At 46.5% G+C, this 17,066-nt stretch overlaps 3 protein-coding genes and 1 long non-coding RNA gene across 7 annotated transcripts in view; 2 read left to right on the top strand and 2 right to left on the bottom strand.

Annotated features, from left to right (window-relative positions):
* Positions 1-1,044: 1,044 nt before the first annotated feature.
* Positions 1,045-4,235, bottom strand: mylz3 (myosin, light polypeptide 3, skeletal muscle). The gene is made up of 6 exons (XM_035149818.2): positions 4,097-4,235; positions 3,609-3,636; positions 2,208-2,351; positions 1,952-2,122; positions 1,765-1,842; positions 1,045-1,677 (listed from the first exon to the last, which is right to left on the bottom strand). Exons 1-6 carry the CDS (start codon positions 4,097-4,099, stop codon positions 1,649-1,651), a joined length of 453 nt encoding a protein of 150 aa, XP_035005709.1. The 5' UTR covers positions 4,100-4,235; the 3' UTR covers positions 1,045-1,648.
* Positions 4,236-4,371: 136 nt separating this feature from the next.
* On the top strand, positions 4,372-9,400 carry LOC118103186. Of its 3 annotated transcripts, none has more exons than XR_004694831.2 (4): positions 4,372-5,985; positions 7,755-7,916; positions 8,337-8,937; positions 9,074-9,400. It is a non-coding gene; the product is annotated as an uncharacterized LOC118103186 (long non-coding RNA). The 3 variants fall into 3 exon arrangements; XR_004694830.2 differs by having other exon boundaries at positions 9,060-9,400; XR_004694832.2 differs by having other exon boundaries at positions 8,337-8,657; positions 9,060-9,191.
* Positions 6,137-10,686, bottom strand: lancl1 (LanC antibiotic synthetase component C-like 1 (bacterial)). Of its 2 annotated transcripts, none has more exons than XM_035149816.2 (10): positions 10,625-10,686; positions 10,195-10,322; positions 9,933-10,050; positions 9,471-9,681; positions 9,157-9,304; positions 8,695-8,841; positions 8,322-8,504; positions 7,761-7,937; positions 7,003-7,075; positions 6,137-6,701 (listed from the first exon to the last, which is right to left on the bottom strand). In XM_035149816.2, the coding sequence occupies exons 2-10, from the start codon at positions 10,270-10,272 to the stop codon at positions 6,625-6,627; spliced, it is 1,212 nt and encodes a 403-aa protein (XP_035005707.1). In that variant the 5' UTR covers positions 10,273-10,322; positions 10,625-10,686; the 3' UTR covers positions 6,137-6,624. The 2 variants fall into 2 exon arrangements, with proteins under 2 accessions (XP_035005707.1, XP_035005708.1); XM_035149817.1 differs by having other exon boundaries at positions 10,195-10,277; positions 10,623-10,684.
* A 4,395-nt stretch (positions 10,687-15,081) lies between these two features.
* LOC118103181 (receptor tyrosine-protein kinase erbB-4) overlaps positions 15,082-17,066 on the top strand; it is a 186,708-nt gene continuing 184,723 nt past the window's right edge. The window contains 1 exon segment of the mRNA XM_035149813.2: positions 15,082-15,409. Coding sequence (XP_035005704.2) covers positions 15,346-15,409 — 64 coding nt within the window. The 5' untranslated portion in view covers positions 15,082-15,345.

The following is a 17,066-nucleotide window of genomic DNA, read 5'->3' as shown; positions in this document are numbered from 1 at the left end:
AAGAAAACCGTTATGAAATAAATAAGAACATCTCATTTATTCATTATTCTATTATTTTTGTAATGTAACTGGAAAATATCATAAAGTCAATGAAAGATAAAAACATACAAAATGAAAACCAGACTGAAATTCAAGATGGGCTCTTATTATTTAAATGATCTTTATTTATAACAGAGGACAAGTACAGTGACATTGAATCCTGTTGACAAATTAAAAACTAACTGATTATAACATTCAATTTAATACAAATATTACATATAAATGATTATTCCTATTTCATTTTTGACACTGTACAATTTCTTTGCATGATTTCATGAACTTATATATAACTTACTAACAACCTGAGGAAAAGGCTTTTTATCATAAATCTATTGATTTATCTAATGTACGTTGTGAGATCTATTCAAAAAGATTAGAAAACCTTGGAACAACAAACTGTAGATTTATGTTCTGCATGTATAATGTGCGTCTAATTCATTTTCATAATTAAGATAATATGACCTTCCGGCTTGTTGGTTTGATGAATCTTGTGATTTGTCTTTTTAAGTGTCACAATCTTTGAATTGAATTTGAACATAAAGAATAAATGTTCTTGTGGGGCGACATCATCTCCTCCTTTCATACAGGACGGTGTTTCCTACGTTAGAGGAAACATGAGAGGAAGCAGCTCTTATTGTGGCAGCTACTTCAATATGTCTGATTCATTTCATTTAAATTAGGAACCAAGCAAAAGAAAACACAACTATATGTGATGTAGCCTGGATGTGGGTCTATAGAGCTGGAACCCCAAAATGTTTATCGGGTTTAAATATTTCAATTCATTTTCATAAGGATGGAATAAAGACGCAGTGTGAGGCTTGAATGTTTCCTCTTTACACTGCAAATGTATTTTTCTTCCTGTCTTAATATAAATATATATGTTATCATTATGTAGCTTATGCAACATTTAAGAAAACGACCTGAGTTCAGTGTCAATATAGAAAATAACCTGAATGAAGAGAATTAGACTTTAAAAACACAAAATGAGGCTGAATCAGCAAAATCTCCACTTTACTCAACATGTTTTAATATTTATGAATTGTTCATTTCCCAAGAGGCTGAGTGTGCTCTTTGGTTTTTGGCTGGAGGTCAATGAGAGATCAAGAGTCAACCCAGATGGGATGTACGTTGGAAAAGTTTATTCTGACATGAACAGAGTGGAAATAAAGAAAACTTTTCGGGGGACTTTTGGCGGTCGTTCCACGCCCGTTCTCCAGCACCTTAGGTTTTGCTGGGCCAGTGGTGGCGTGACTGAATGAGGTGGCGGTGGGAAGGGAGGGATCTACCCTCACTTGATGAGCGGTCACCCCTTCTCCCCCGTTCCTCACCCCATGCAGAGAGTGGAGACGCGCCCTGGGGGGGAGGAGAAGCCAGGTGGGGGTGGGGGGGCTCAGCGGAGAGGTGGTGGTGGTGGTCACGTCCCGAGAGAAGGAGGGCTTGAGACGAAGTTTACAGGAAAACAAAATTAACAAGATGGGTTTGCTTCAACATCCCTTGTACATAGTCCTTGTCTTTCCTTGGTTGGTCTTTGAAACAGTGTGGATGTCCGGGACACTGTGGGCTGTCTGTAGCGAGCTACAGCTTCTTCAGCACTCCCGCTGCCGGCCTCTTACACAGACATGATGTGCTTGACGAAAGCTGCAAGGAGACCAATCAAAGCTTCAGTATCATACGTGTGAAAGAAGTCAAGAAGAGAAGAGAAGCATGCTGGGAAATGGAGCTCACCCTCATAGTGCACGCTGCCGTTCTCGTCCTCCTGGCCGGTCATGAGGGAGTCGATCTCGGGCTCGGTCATCTTCTCTCCTGCAGCCACATGAGGAGCCGTGTCAGGTTCATGCTCACATTCTGCGCACGCTAAGCAAACTCTATTTGTGCTCCGTCTATATTTGGAGACAGGCGACTTGAGACTCACCCAGAGTGGACAGCACGATGCGCAGCTCAGCGCCCATGACTGTGCCGTTGCCCTCCTTGTCGAAGACGCGCAGACCCTCAACGTAGTCGTCGTAGCTTCCCTTGGGGAGGGCGTCGACCAGTTTGAGCATGGGCATGAAGTCATCGAAGCTGAGCCTCTTGTTGGCCATGTCTGCGGAATCACAACACAAACTCAATACACCGTTTTCACGCTCATTGACCTGATAACTCGTATTCGTCTTGTTCGGGCGTCTCACCGTCAGCGGAGGGGTTGCCCAGGATTTTGATGACGTCCTTGTTGGTGGGGTTCTGGCCCAGGGCGCGCATGATGTCGGGCACCTGGTTGAAGGCCACCTGGCTGTCACCAATTCTGTCGAAGAGACCAAAGGACTCCTTGAAGTCTGAGGAGAGAAGAGAGAAGCTTGAGTTACGGAATTCTGACGCAGACAGAGACATAAAAACATGTGATTTTGAATGTTCGTTTTGAGAAGTTGTGGGTTTTGCTTATAGGAACAAAAGGTGCCGAGGACAACGACCGGAGGGGAATTTGCAAATGTTTAAATTGAATCTGTCGAAGCTTCAGGGAATGAAAACTAATCTGCTTTGTGTTGCAGTAAAGTCGTTTTATTTGAGACACCACCGGTGCTTGTGATGTTTTATGTCCATGAGATCCACTTTGGATTTTCTGTTCTTTCTATAAGCGGGTTTCAGCTGTGGCCCCGGAATCGAACGCTGCATTCTTCCGTCTTTGTTCTAAGTTAACTGGGAGCGACAGCTGAGGGTGTGTTGTATGTGTGTGTCTGAATCCGACCAGGAAGTCAACTCCTTCTGACCCCTCTGACAGACGAATGTGGTTTCTGATCGGCAGCAGCGGGAGCAGCTGTACCTCCCCCCCCCCACCCCCCCACCTGACCCCACCCTCCATTCCTGCCTCCGCTTGCATTTGGGGACTGATCCTCCCTGACCGAGGCCCGGGCCATATAGAGGCATCATCGCTCCAGTTACACATGAGAATGCTGCGCACGGTGTAATCAACACCTCGTCCAGCCCGACCTGCGTTTCATCCACGGCTACGCAACCCAGCGCCTCAGAATGTACAGAGGAAGCACTTCCTCTGCTTCGGGGGGGATAAAGACGAGTAATCGAAGGAATTTGACAATGAAATAAAAGCTTTTATACAGAAATGTCGTTCTGGTCTCATTTAACGGGGGACACGATGTCCAAAATATGTCAAATGAGCAACGTTTGCATTGCAGAACCACAACTACTGTGTCCACACTGAACAAAAGGCTCAGGATGGAGCTCTGTGGATTCCTTGTGTAAGAGGACGCCGCTGGGTTTGCACCTTAGACCTCGGCCCCATGGATTAGCACTTCTGCTGTGTAAGGGCCACAGGGGCCCGCGACACAAGGCCCCGCAGTCTTAGAATAGACGGATATCAGATGTGTGGCGACAACTGGACAAGAATGACACGCACGACTCTGCAGCTTTCAGCAGCTTCACGTTGGACAAAACGACGAGACGACCCGGCAAATGGAATAAAAAACGACAGACGGAGGTGAGGGGGACATCAGAGGACACGCTCCCGCCTGCTGCTGCTGTCGTAAAGGAAATGTGGGATTTGTGTTATCTGTGCAGGATGAGTCTTCTTCACTTACCAGCAACCTCTTCCGGTGAGAACTCAGTCTGTCACGTGGAAACACACACGTACAGACACACAGACACAGGGACGCACAGGGAAATGAATGAAAACAAGTGATTTATGAGTTTAGAGGATAAACAGATGAAATGCAGTTCATGTAACATTTATTAATTAAGCAGAATCTAGGAATTTATCAGCCAAAGATGGAGAATTCTAAACATTTTAAACAAGTCTATGTCTGAATGTATTTCAAGGCCTGGGTTCTTGGGCTCGGGTGCAAATATCAGCCTTGAAATCTTCACAGATTTATTTCTAAGTTTTTCAGAGCTGAATTAAAGACGTCAGCTCGATTTCAGTTCCAGGTTCGGGCTTATTTAGAAAAGTTGAAATCCAAACTCAGAAAAGAATCAGCCCCTCGGTCGGATTTAAAAAAATAAAAAAGGTATCTCCATCGGCACCACCCCACCCAACAGGTCCAGAAGAAAAACACAACATGGTACACACCATTTTTGCAGAGTAGGAGCTGGAGGAGCGGAAAGAAAGGAGGCGAGAAGCTGAAGTCCCAAGACAGACTGGTCCTGAGCCAGGATCCGAGCCCCCCTCTTATTTAACCCGGCCCTGTGATGTCACGTATGCTAATGAGGCGGATCAGGTGACACGTTGGAACTTCTTTAACTTTCTTAGGGCAAACGGAAAGAAGAGCTGAGCGTCCTCGGGAACAGGGGGAGTCGGCCTTTAGAAGGGGACGGGGTTATTTTTAGACGGCAGGAGAAACTGTGTCACTGCTTCTGGAGATTTCAAACTCGTTATAACTCGTTTATGGATTCAAAGCAAATGGGTGTCATTGATTGGACATGAGTAACGTTGTGTGTTCTGTATCGTTGATGCGTGTTGGTGTAAATGCAGAGATCCCAGCTGCCTCACTTCAGAGGGGCTCCAGGTCCAGAGAGCTCCTTTACAAGGTGGTATTTTTAAACAGGGGGACTGCTCCTCCTCTTATGGTGAAATAACAGCCGGGAAAAAACACACGAAATGTAGATTCCACTCGGTCGAGATCTGAAAAAGTATAATTAGGGATTGGACTTGAAACCTTTTGGTTTAGAACACAAACATGTGGTTTGTGGACCATTATGTGCAACAGATGAAATAATGGAGACGATGGAAAGTGAAAGGATTCTGTAGCTGAACTTCTAAGAGTGTTTGCACAGATTAATCAAACTCTATAAAGTGTTTTATAGCTGTTGTGGTTTATTGTATTTCTGCAGCTTCAGTAGAAATGTGGTGCTGGAGCCTCAACTCAAGGCCCCATTGGTTCCGGAGCTTTCAGCTGCGACACGGTTGAAAGCTCCGGAAAGAGCCAGAAGCATCTGGGAGGTGATTACAACGTTTATGTTACACAGATAAAGACTTGAACGACCACACCGGACGCCATCTCATCATCTCAGCCCCTCATGCGTTTAATGCTGCTTCCCATTATTTGTTATGACTGGAGATATGACCCACATATTGTAGGTTGCTGCGCGTTTACGCTCCGAGTTCTTGCAGCTTCTTTATGTCACTTGTTTTTACGGTGTTTGCGAGCGCAGCCGTAAAACGCTGCATGTTCTTTAATCCCTGTGAATTTGATTTTAACGACACTGAAGCTTCAGGGCTTCTGAGACGCAGGCTGCATCGGGAATAAGCAGCTCTGCACTTCACTCCCACTAAACTGATCAGGGAACAGGTTTCAATTCACTAATTAATATCAATTAACAGTTATGTTCTGATAGAGAATAATATTTACCTGCAGTAAATAGATCGTCATGTATCTGCGTCTTTGCAAGTGATGTTAGTTAAAGTTTAAAGTTTCAAATTGTGACCCGATTGTTTCGCTTACTGTTTGTTAAAAATGTTAGAAAGGCATTTTAGAAGGAGGAGCAGTGAATCTATAGATAAACACACGAGCAGAGGATGAGATATTTCATGCTGCAGCAGATCTGATCAGTTTAGTGCTGAACGTCAGGCGTCTGAGGACTTTTGTAGGAGTAGGTGAAGTGAGGCCACACCCCGGGACAGATGAGCACTATTTTTACTCCTGTAAGGTGTTGGGTTTCTCCTACGATGTGCGGAGATGACAAGGAGGGGGTGGGGGAGGAGAAAATGATTGCTCCCACTCTTCACGGCTCTCCGGTACGGTCACCTTCCCCTCAGGTCACAAAGAAGCCGGGGCAGGGGGCTTTAAAAAGAGCGCATTGTGTCGCTGCCTGGTTTTCAGGGTGTTACGTGAGCCTTATTTGGAGTAGAGAGCGGAGCAGCTGAGCCAAGTGTCACATGGAGGACGGAGGATTTCAGACACTTCTCGGTGTCACGTGACGCGTCGAGTGTTTACTCGTTACATAACCGAGCCACAGCAGGTCAGTTCATACACTTTTATACAACGTCTTCACAAATACACACTGATGATTCAGATAAAGTCAGACTCGTGTCACGGTGAGGGTCAGAGGTCAGGTGGCTCTCTGCTGCCCCCTCGTGTCATTTTGGGTGAAATCCACGACAGAGCAAAGGTTGTAAAAACACACGGTTTTATTGTCCACACAGAGCAGAGGACAGGACACTGGGTTTTATTTAGTGCACTGGGAGTATATTTACTGATGACGTTTCTCACATAATATCAACGTAAAGCATTTATTTCTTTTTTAATGTAACAAATTTACAGAATAAATGAAATATACTGCTTTACAACTTTAACAAAACAACTTTTACTTAATTGAAAGTGAGTTTCCTGCAGCCCTCGGGTTAGGCCCTAGAGGACGCCACCATATTGAGTTAAATGAATACACATGAAGGGAACTCTCAGCTTTCACATACATTAAGAGATAATTAAGAAATGAGATAAGATAGTTAACAGCAGCAGAAACTTGAAGCAGGAGTCAACGCCAGCCGGCGAGTTGCTTGTGGAGTCTCTGTTTATTATTTACCCAGATGGACGCAGTGTTCTCATGCACGAGTGCGACAGACAGCAGGAAGACGGATCTTCTTCTGTGTGGAAGCTGTCACACTTCGAAGGCTGGGAACCTCGCCTTCATGGGCTGCAGAATGTCGGCCAGGAAGTAGATGGTGCCCGCCATGCCTGCAAACAGGAAGTGACGTCGTGAGGTTACAGATATTATGATGAGTTTCTGGACCATAAGCCTTTTATTTGATAGGATAGAGTTAAATGTAATGTAAATAAGCAGTTTTTATTATCGTCCAGAAACAGGATATTGGAATTAGTCTATGTTTGTCAAACACCAACAAACACAGCAAGTGGGACTTTCTGAGTAGAACGAGTTAAACACAACAGGCAAACTTATTTCAGGATTGTTTCATTCACAGAAACACATGATTTACAAACACTGGTCTATTCATAACTTGTGATGGTCATAAATTACCTTCAAAAAGGGAGAAGGGAGTGTCCGGAGTTCGGCAGCCATGTTGGCCGTAGTTCATGCACCAGTCGGCAAACTGTAAAGAGAGAGAGAGGGAGAGAGGCGGTGTCACAATATGATTCCTGGCGTGTCGCTGCAGAACGTTGTAGCCGAACGTCTCCAGAGAACAGCGAGCAATGTCAACAACTGCTCAAAGTTGTGCTCGTCTCAGTGAAATCCGAGCATCTGTGGCGGGATCAGGTTTTGACCACAATGTCACTGGGTTGCAGCGGGAGCATGTAACGGAGCTTAGCGACATCTGAAGAGACTATTTCCATCCTCTATGAATAGATTCATATTAATTAAAGCACACGTGGGAGCTGTGCCACCTGGAGCGTGTCCACAGAGCTCGCCACCGCACTGCCGCCTCAAAACAGACAACCACCAGACTATTGTCAGGAAACACAGAAGAACCTGAGTCTCACACGCTCGATCATCTCTGGAAACAGCAACACGTCACAGTTACTGAGCAAAACCCAATTTACATGATTAATAATCACGTCTAAAGTAAAATCATTTAAAAAGCAGAGAAATACTTCAGCTCACTGTGAAAAACAGAAACTTGACCTTGACTGTGAAATTAAACCTTTGCCTTGATTTTCTTATTTAAATGTTTCAGCTCGAACCCAATCACGAACATCCTCATCACTCAAACAGCTGCTGCACTGTGTGAACGCTGCACTCAGATTATTAATAGTTATTATTATATCACACAGTCTCACCATGCAGGCTCTGTGAAGGTGCCTTGGATCCCGGGTTTGCCGGTACAGAGCCAGGAAGGTGTAGGCGTTACCCGCTGCACCGTGACACAGCCCGTAGCCCTTCTTCAGCAAGCCCCAGCGCCAAACCACTTCTCCACACTGGAGGGCGTCGTACAGGTACTGAGTTTCTCCAAAGGCCTGGAAATCAAGTGACATAACAGAAAATATGTCTATGTTTGTGTGAATGATGGGGGAACACTGGGAAAACTGAACTTAGGAAACATCAGACATTAAACTGGGGAGAGTTTTTTTAATGGACCCTAGTTTTCAAATTTAAGTTTATTTTTTGTGAAAATGTCAAACTCCTGACAGCAGAAGAGAAACAATGTATTTATCAGTTAAACAAAATCACCTTTTCATCTTTAAATTTGAAAGAAACAGGAAGAAAATGGACTAAACCATCAGGTGAGATTAGAACTAAACACGACCACTAGATGGAACTATGACTCCTCAAATAAAACCCCTTCATTCTCTGACAGTAGAAAACCCATGAGTGACTTTGAGAGGCTGACTGCTCGTTACCCTGTGCGCCTGCAGGAGCGTGTAGACGATGCCCGGCGAGCCGTGGCACCAGTGCACCAGCAGGTCTCTGTCGTCGCCGATGCAGGGGGGGTAGTTTCCAGACGCCAACTTGAGTCGGCAGACGTGGTCGACGCTTGGTTTCACCAGCCGGTGCACGTGTTCCACCGCAGAGACGAAGCCCGGCTGCGAGGGAGAGCGAGGGACAAGGGGAATCAACACCGACTTTACAGCTGGAACAATTACTTCTTTAATCAATCAACCAATCGATTAATTCACTTTTTACGATTTGGAGGATTCGTCAGACAAAATAATGAATTCTTCTCATCGTGGGCTCTGGTAAGTTGTGATGGTTACTGATCAGAACCGTCTTTACCTGCATGAGGAAGTAGTAGATGCCCGCGAGTCCGTGTGCGGCGCCAACGTACTGCTCCTGGTACCACTCGTACATCAGAGGGCTCTGGTTCTGGAACCTGAACTTCCTGCTGAGGTGCTCGCCCGACGCCAGCACGCTCTCGCTGATCTGAGGATTGGAAACAACACATCTCAGAAACATCTAATCTGCGCGAGTGAGAGAAATCAATGAGGCAAAAATTAGAGACATCGGACATCGATATTTGTAAGACGGAGCAAATTAAAGCCAAACGGCGAAACCCAGACTGTTGGGAAGTGATCGAGAAGTTAGAGAAGCAGGTTTAGAACCTGGAATTCACTCAATATACTCGGTTTTATTTCCTCCAGTTTTTCTTTTCCAGACTCTTTGGTTCCTGTCGTTCAAACAACTTAAATCCAGACCCTTCCTCCCAAGGAGCGCTCGCCTCAGACGGCTCGGACCCACCTGCTGGATGTACTGCAGCGGGATCCTGTCCTGCCCCAGCTGCTGGTTGATGAAGACGAGGGAGTAGAGGAAGCCCATTCGACCGTAGAGCAGCTCGTCGGGCAGCCCCCCCGATCCCTGCACCACCGTCTGGTGAAACTGCAGCAGTCTGAGAAAAAAAAAGACACAGAACTCAAGAGTCAGAAGCATCATTTAAAATAACTGTGTACAATTAATTATTTAAATAAAATGATCCTCATCTGTACGAACATTTTAATATACATATATACATTTATATATATGAGCTTTAACTAGTGTGCTTGTTCTGAACTAACCGGTTGATGCACTCGTCGGCCTCATGCGGCCTCTGCAGGCGGAAGTAGACCACGGCGGCCACGGCCAGCGGCCCGCTGTCCCCGCACAGGAAGGTGACATCATGGCGTCGGGTCAGACACTTCAGGCTGTGGCTGACGTAGTCCAGGGCCCTGTGGAGGAAGGACTCCTCCTGGAACACGCTGTGGAGGTGCAGGTAGAGCAGAGCGACGCCTGGGGGACGCACAGACAGGAAGTGAGGCCAACGGACAGGAAGTGAGGCAAACGGACAAGCGCCTATCAGATTTTAGGACTTAATTTGATTAAATAAAGAGGCTGATGGATTTAATCTGAATGTTAACTCCCTGATACTGTAAATCTACATCAGCTGGTTTGAATTTTAAACAAACATTTCATCACGTTGTGTCTCCAAATCAGAGAGCTGGTGATTCAGAGGTAGTGGTTGGTTTGTGTAACTGCATCACCTGCCCAGCCCGTGTACATGGTGCAGTCTCTGGGATCCGCAGACTTCAGCCCGTTCTCCATGATGGACAGGAGCTCGCTCACCTTCCGGCTCAGTCTCTGGCTGAACTCTGGGGTGAGCTGGAGGACGGAGACACAGGACACTCAGGGTGGGTGGTGGGGGGGTGGAGACAAAGACACAAAAGACACACAAAAGACCCAAAGACACACAAAGACCCGAATGCACAAATCCACACAAACGCACACTATCCCCGTGCACGTTACCTTTCCCTGGGCGTCGAAGAGCTGCGACGAGTTGCCATCATAGTCCGGATACGGGTTCTTCACAGCCCTGGTGTCCATGGTCACTGGAGGAGGAGGAGGAGGAGGACGATGAAGATGAAGATCGTTTACTGCCGATGTGGGTCAGATAAAAACAGAGAGGTGAAGCCCGGGAGACGGGAAGGGGAATAAAGCGGAGAATAGTGAGTTATAGATTTGATAACGGAGCATAAATCAGATGTACGAGTCAGGAGACCCCCACACACACGCGCGCGCACACACACCACAGCTAGCCGCAGCCTCCAGCTAGCTTAGCTGCTAAAGCTAGCCGCCGCTAACACCGGGACTTTCTAACAAAGTCGCGAAAGTGCAGTGTAAAATAAAACGGTAGTTAATCGATGGATAATATTAATAAAAACAAAGCAACTCACACGCTGCAGCTTCCGGTCTGCACAGCTGATGAAGCTTCCTCGGCTACAAGTATCAATGTGGCGTCAGTCAGCGCGGTGCTGCCACCTGCTGCGGCGGCGGTGGAACTACAGCTCTTTTTATTTATTTTTAAATAATCAACCAGCTGTTTCCTCTTGTGCCTTTTTATTTATCTCACAATATGTGTGTGTGACTTTTTTAAATTCTTAATGTAAAATCTTTACTGTTAAAATATAAATTTAATTCTCTTTGTGAAAACACACATTAATAAATACACACGAGCTCAGATTCACGTTGTGTCGACGGAGAAGCGTTAATAATAAATCTCTCACTCTTGAGGTTTAACAAAAACAACAAAATTCATAGTTCAGATTCAAAGCATCAACAAGGACTCGGAGCAGATTTCACACTTCCACTTACTTTACAGCAAAATTAGAATAAATTACAATAAAACCTTTAGGGAGCAAGTTTGAATATAAAAATGTTTATTCTTACTTTATTAGAATTTAACCGTGACAAAATGATCTGGTCTGATCTGGTAGAACTACAACAATACATCATATTTTATTTATTGAGTCCGGTCATGTGCACATTTTGAGTGTAAATCCAGTATATGGAACACGCAGAGTCTATAAAAGACTCATCTCAAACCCTTTTTCATCATTTCTTTCGCTGACGACTCCAGAAACAAACACATGATCCCAGTTTACACACATGTGGTTGCCATGGAAACGCCACGTCAATCTGCTGTTGACCTTCTGCTGAGCCCAAACACGCTGGCAGCAAACACGCTGGCATTCCCGTGCACGGTGATGATGATTGCCGTCGTCAGAGAGACCACAGGGCCCGTATTGATTGGAACTGTGCTGAGTCTCACTGCTGATGTCCCACTTTCTCACTTATTGCAGAGAGAGACGCCGCTGCAGCTCTGTAATCTCCCCTTTGAATGATCCGAGCAGGAGCAGAGCCCAGTGGTGAGAAGACGTTCAAACAGAGTGCAAACGGGACACGTCCTCTGACGGGCTTTGATGACTCTTTGTTAATATGCCTCAGCTGCTTCTCCTTCCCCCTGTTCCCGAGCTTCACCGCTGCTTCTCTCTGGTTATTAATGACTTTCTGCTCTTAGACTTCGTAAGAATCATCAAACCCGAGTCCTAATTAATCTACGACCAGATACCCACTTCAACTGGCTCCCACCAGGGTTCAGCCATGTTTTATACAGACGATCCTTTGTGAGTCCTCAGATAAAAGCCTGAGAGACGACTTTAATTATCTCAGTTGATTTGAAAATGTGTAATTTTTATTTTAAAATGTACTTTTCCTGACTGTTGGTGCTTTTCACGACCAAATCCAACTTTTCCGAACCCTAAAGTTTGCACTGCAGCGTTTGTGATGACGTGTGAAACCTTGTGCTGCAGAAGGAAGCTGACGGTTACAGTGTGTGAGCCGCAGGTCTGCTGCAGTCATCACTGTCACGCTTTGTTTTTCTGTTTTCTGCGTATACAACATTATTTCCTTACAGTAGCATGCGAACTTGGCCGTCCGTCATTTCCATTTCAATTGAGCGGCCGGCAGATGAAGGCCACTCATCTAGAGCCCCCCCCTCACACCTCGGGACCGCTTTACCTTGTCTTGAGGGACGGGGAATGGAAATGAGGCCCCTGAATGCGACTCGACTCAGAAACAGACCTTGGGGTTTGATAGGAGCTCCTCGCTGAAAGACACATTATTGAGCTGAGTCCCCCCCCGCTGCCTCTGGGAACATCCAGTTATTAATTAGGGGCGATATTGATCATAATTTGTTTGTAGCAGAAGACGACAACCAAGCTGAGCTCACATATTTCAGATCACAACGACAATGCATGGAATATTGCTCATGCATGCTCGTTGGGTGAGTTAGCACGATGATAATTACTAGTTAGCATGAAAGGCAGTGAAGGCTGATCTGCAACTGCACATAAAAGGTCTCTAACATTGCATCTAATGTGTATTAAACTACATTTCCCAGGTGAAATGATAAATAAAGGATAACTCCGGCCTTATCTGTTCACTCCACAACAGGAATATTACATCTGACGAGTATCTGGAGCCACACACTTCTCGATATTCTCTATATGTAAAGTAGATCTAGCAGAAGGAGGTACTTCAAAGTATTTACAATGGATCCAAGTCACCTGAACTCAATCTGACAGCCTGACAACCCCAACCGTCACCTCCCCCACCCGTCACCTCCCTCTCCGTCAGCGTCCTCCCTTCTCTCTCGCCCACCGCGCCTCCATATTCACACGGACAGCCGGAGAGTGTGAAGGCTGCCAGACGAGCAGACTCTTAAAGTGTGTCGCACAAAGACGACCACTTGACCCCGCAGCCCGTTCTCCTTCTCCCCCTGCAGTAATAATTATAACATGAATCAAAAACAAAGAAGACAGACTGTTCACAGTTAGATTCTCTGAGGGGAGTCTTGAAGGTGGAGGTGCACAGAGCTGCCTCTGGGCAAGTGTCCAGGTCACAGGGTCGGGCAGACCGGTTATTTCACCACTTATCGCTGCTGTAATACATGCAGCATGAGAAATATGTCTTTCTTTATGATGAGGCTGCTAAGACAGACTCATATCTGCAGATTCCTTTGTCCTGCAGAGTGACAGCTCTTTCACCTCCATCCAGAAGCTGCAGAACACACAACTAAAACCTTGGTTTTAAGAGCCGGGGACAAACTTTCCATTATTCCCCTTCAGCACCAACGTGGACGGGATCCATGTTGGTGCCGGGGAGGGGCCTGACAGCTGAGATTAAGAACATTCTGGTCTCTGACATGCAGCCACGGCCCCATCTGTGGCAGAGCTAAAAATACACACAATCTGGTGTCGCCATACCAGTCGACTGTCTGGCAGAGGGAGGGACCAGAGTGGGGGAGGAAGGAGGGAGGAAAGAGGGAGAAGGAGAGGTGACACACTTATATAAGGAAGAGAGGGAGGAAGAGTGGAGGAAAGGAGGGAGAGATGAGGAGGATGAGTAATAGAGAGGAGACAGATGAGGGAGGGTGATGCTGTGATCTTTGTAATGTTGATGAGCAGCGAACATGAGTTACACAACACGACAAACGCTTCAACGTACTATACACATTTAGTGATATTTCTTTTATATAAGCAACAGAAAACAAAGAGACGATTGCTTTCATCATTTCATCTTGTAAATGCACTTTGTAACTTTGTTTTGAAATGAAGTTATTATTATTATTTCACATGTCCACGATTTCTAAATGGATAGATAGAGGGATAGAGAGATAGAGAGATAGATAGATAGAGAGAGAGAGATAGATAGATAGAGAGATAGAGAGAGAGATAGAGAGATAGATAGATAGAGAGATAGAAACTGCTGATGAAGACTATGGTATATGGGTGAGAGCCTTTCTGAAAATAAATCATCATAAAAATGATTTTCAAGCTAAATTCAATAATTTTGAGTATTAGCTGTGGTGCACCTGTTTTTCAGAAGTCTTATTTATAAAACCATTTAAAATTCTGTTTATGGATCAGAGTATTACATATTTTTAAAACTTTATTGTCATATTTAGGGTAGAGTGAACATTTTAATTGCACCAAAACAGGAAATGCTTACATGCAAAAAGTTAAGAGAAACTTTGTTAATGTAAAATGTGGAGCTGCACCTTTCTCCCTGTTCCTCTGAACAAACTCCTTTGAACCGAGCTGCAGCTTGTTGCTTTAAGGTCAACGTGTGGTTTAATTATGTGCATCATATTAGAGTGAACAGGGAGCAGTTCTCTGACTCGTCCTCTAGATGGCAGCAGAGGACACTGAATGAAGCTGAGGGGACACATGAAGAATCACTGTGTGTGCGTGTGCGTGTGCGCGTGTGTGTGTGGAGCTGAACTCAAACATGTTGCAGAGACAGTTTCTCTCATCCCTCCATCCTCCAGCCTCACAGGCGGAGCAGAGCTGGACCCAGAGGCCTGAGCATGTTGGACAGAACATCCAAGTTCACAGGCTGTGTGTGTGGGCAGGACACTTCCCTGGATCTTACTGAACTCAGGAATCTCTCATCCTGTGGTTTCATGCATGAAGGTGACAAGAGTTCCCATTGACCCTTTAGCTGCAGGAACATGTTAGAATCTAAGAAGCTGCGTCAAAAGGAATCAGACAAGTTGAGTTCCTGTCAATCTAAAGGAAACACCCGCCTCTCACAGGTGTATTGACAGCAGCTAACAGCCAATCAGGAGACGTGATAAGTTGATAAGTGAGGTGGGCGGATACCACCTGCAAAAAAACCCTCCAAATCTTTAGGATCTCCTGTTTAATAGGCTGAAGGAGGCGTCAATCACCCCTAAGAGGCGGGTCCACAGCCCCCCCCACCACCACCCACCACCCAACCACCACCACCACCAAGTCTCCCCGTCCAAACACACCCCCTCCTCCCCCCCCCACCCAAGCCACCGGCGCCGTGGCAGTGTGAGTGAGGGGTAAATGGCTCAGAGAGTCCGCGGTGGAAAGCGACCTGATCACTGCTCCGGGAGCCGAGGAACACACGCAGCAGCGCGCGGTGCGTAAAAGCTCTCCACGGTGCTGGACGCGCGGAGGACGCCATCGACTCTCCGACGCGGGGCTTTTTTTGTTTGTTTGTGCGTGTGTTTGCGTGTGAACAACGAGGATATCTGAACTGGACATGTGAGTTCCTGGAGTTTACAAGACAAGCAGCCTTTATCCAAACATGAAGTTCGTCGCCTGCGTCCTCGTCGCGCTGCTGTTGGTCCGAGCGAGTGCGGCACAGTCAGGTGAGTGAGCCGGGACGCGCGGGTCAGGGGACCGTGATCCACGCACACCTTCACCTCCACACGCACACACACACACACACGCACACACAGAGGCAGATCCCAGGTGATGGTGCTGCCACGGTGGCTGGTGTTTGCGCCGCATCACTGTCACAAACTTGCCAGAACTTCACATCCTCACACGCTGGTGCTGATGTGACTCACCCGGGCTGTACACTGTGACACTCAGCCTCCTCTGGGAGCGGGTGGCTGTGCGTAAAGACCTCTCCAAACTCCCCTCTCCGCACCTCCTTTCTCCCCATCTCCCTCTAATATGTGTTGGAGCTTTGCACCGGTGCGTAATTTCATCCAGAAAGCGATTCTCTGGGATGCTGCTGCTCCTGATCATGAATGAATGCGGCATCTTTTGCACCGAGCTCCCTGTAAGAGGACAGTGAAAGACCCGGAGACTGCGGCTGTTTGCGCTAATTCACACGAACTGAGCTGCACCAGTGGCACAGCTCATCCCTGCGTGTGTGGAGGATTCAGACGGAGCAGATAAACTCAGGGGCTGGTTCCTGCTTCCATCCCCAGGCCCCCTGTGGTGTCACTTTAATGACCCTAAGGTGTTTCTATAGGAGAAGCTCACAACTCAAATTCTTAACTTTACCAGTCATCAATAACTGTGTGTTCATGTGCTCCTGTCGTCTCCTGAGGTCGGAGTTCGGTGCAGTGACATCACACTTGACATTCCTTCTTAATTGTTGTAATCAGGGAACGCTGCAACTGGAAAACACACAACACACAGGAACACACACACAAGAACACACACACACACACAGAGGCGGTGGGAACACACAGGAGAGTTTGAGGATTGATGTTCGGAGGTGAACCTGTTCCTCGTCCAACCTCTCAGAGGCACAAATGAGATTCCAGGACGCTTTCCTCCCCCCCCCCTCCAAGGACAGGTCGAGTTCAGGCCCGGTCTCTGGTGGTTTCTGACACACACACATGTACACACACACTCTCTGGATGCTGGATGGAAGCTGCATGGATGCTGGGATGGATTGGTGACAGGCGGCATGAATGGAGAAAAGTAGCGGCACCCTCGCTGCCTCATCTGTTCTCCGTGCACACGCTCCCATCCAAGAGATTTGTGATGCAAATTCCATCCAAAGAATCTGAGCTCTGCCTCCTGGGAAGTGCATTGTGTGTGTGTGTGTGTGTGTGTGTGTGTGTGTGGGTGTTTACTGAGCAGATATGTGTGTGACCCTCGCTGCCCACTCTTTCACTTCTTTGTTAAAACATTGATAGCCAGCACCACACATGAGTGATGTTGTGTGTCTGTGTGCTCCTGCTGCGAGACAAATGTCTGCAGCTCTCCTGCCAGTCAGCCTGTGCACACACTGAACTGTGTGTGTGTGTGTGTGTGTGTGTGTGTGTGTGTGTGTGTGTGTGTGCACGATGTACAGTACGAGTACACGTTGCCAAGTACGACTGTGTTCACACCCCGAGCGACTTGATTGATGGTGTGCTCCATCCTGACTGTTATCTAACCGCACTCGTGTCGAGGAATCAAATTCATCTTCATTTTAATTTGAAATAAAACACATAAGTGTTGAACTGAGAATCAGAATCACATTTCCCTGCTCGCTAACATCTGACAGCTGATCCATCGATT

Source organism: Hippoglossus stenolepis, chromosome 24, assembly GCF_022539355.2.
Source record: "Hippoglossus stenolepis isolate QCI-W04-F060 chromosome 24, HSTE1.2, whole genome shotgun sequence".
Taxonomy (NCBI): domain Eukaryota; kingdom Metazoa; phylum Chordata; class Actinopteri; order Pleuronectiformes; family Pleuronectidae; genus Hippoglossus; species Hippoglossus stenolepis.
Note: the sequence above shows the minus strand (reverse complement) of the source record. Positions and strands in the feature narration are given on the sequence as shown.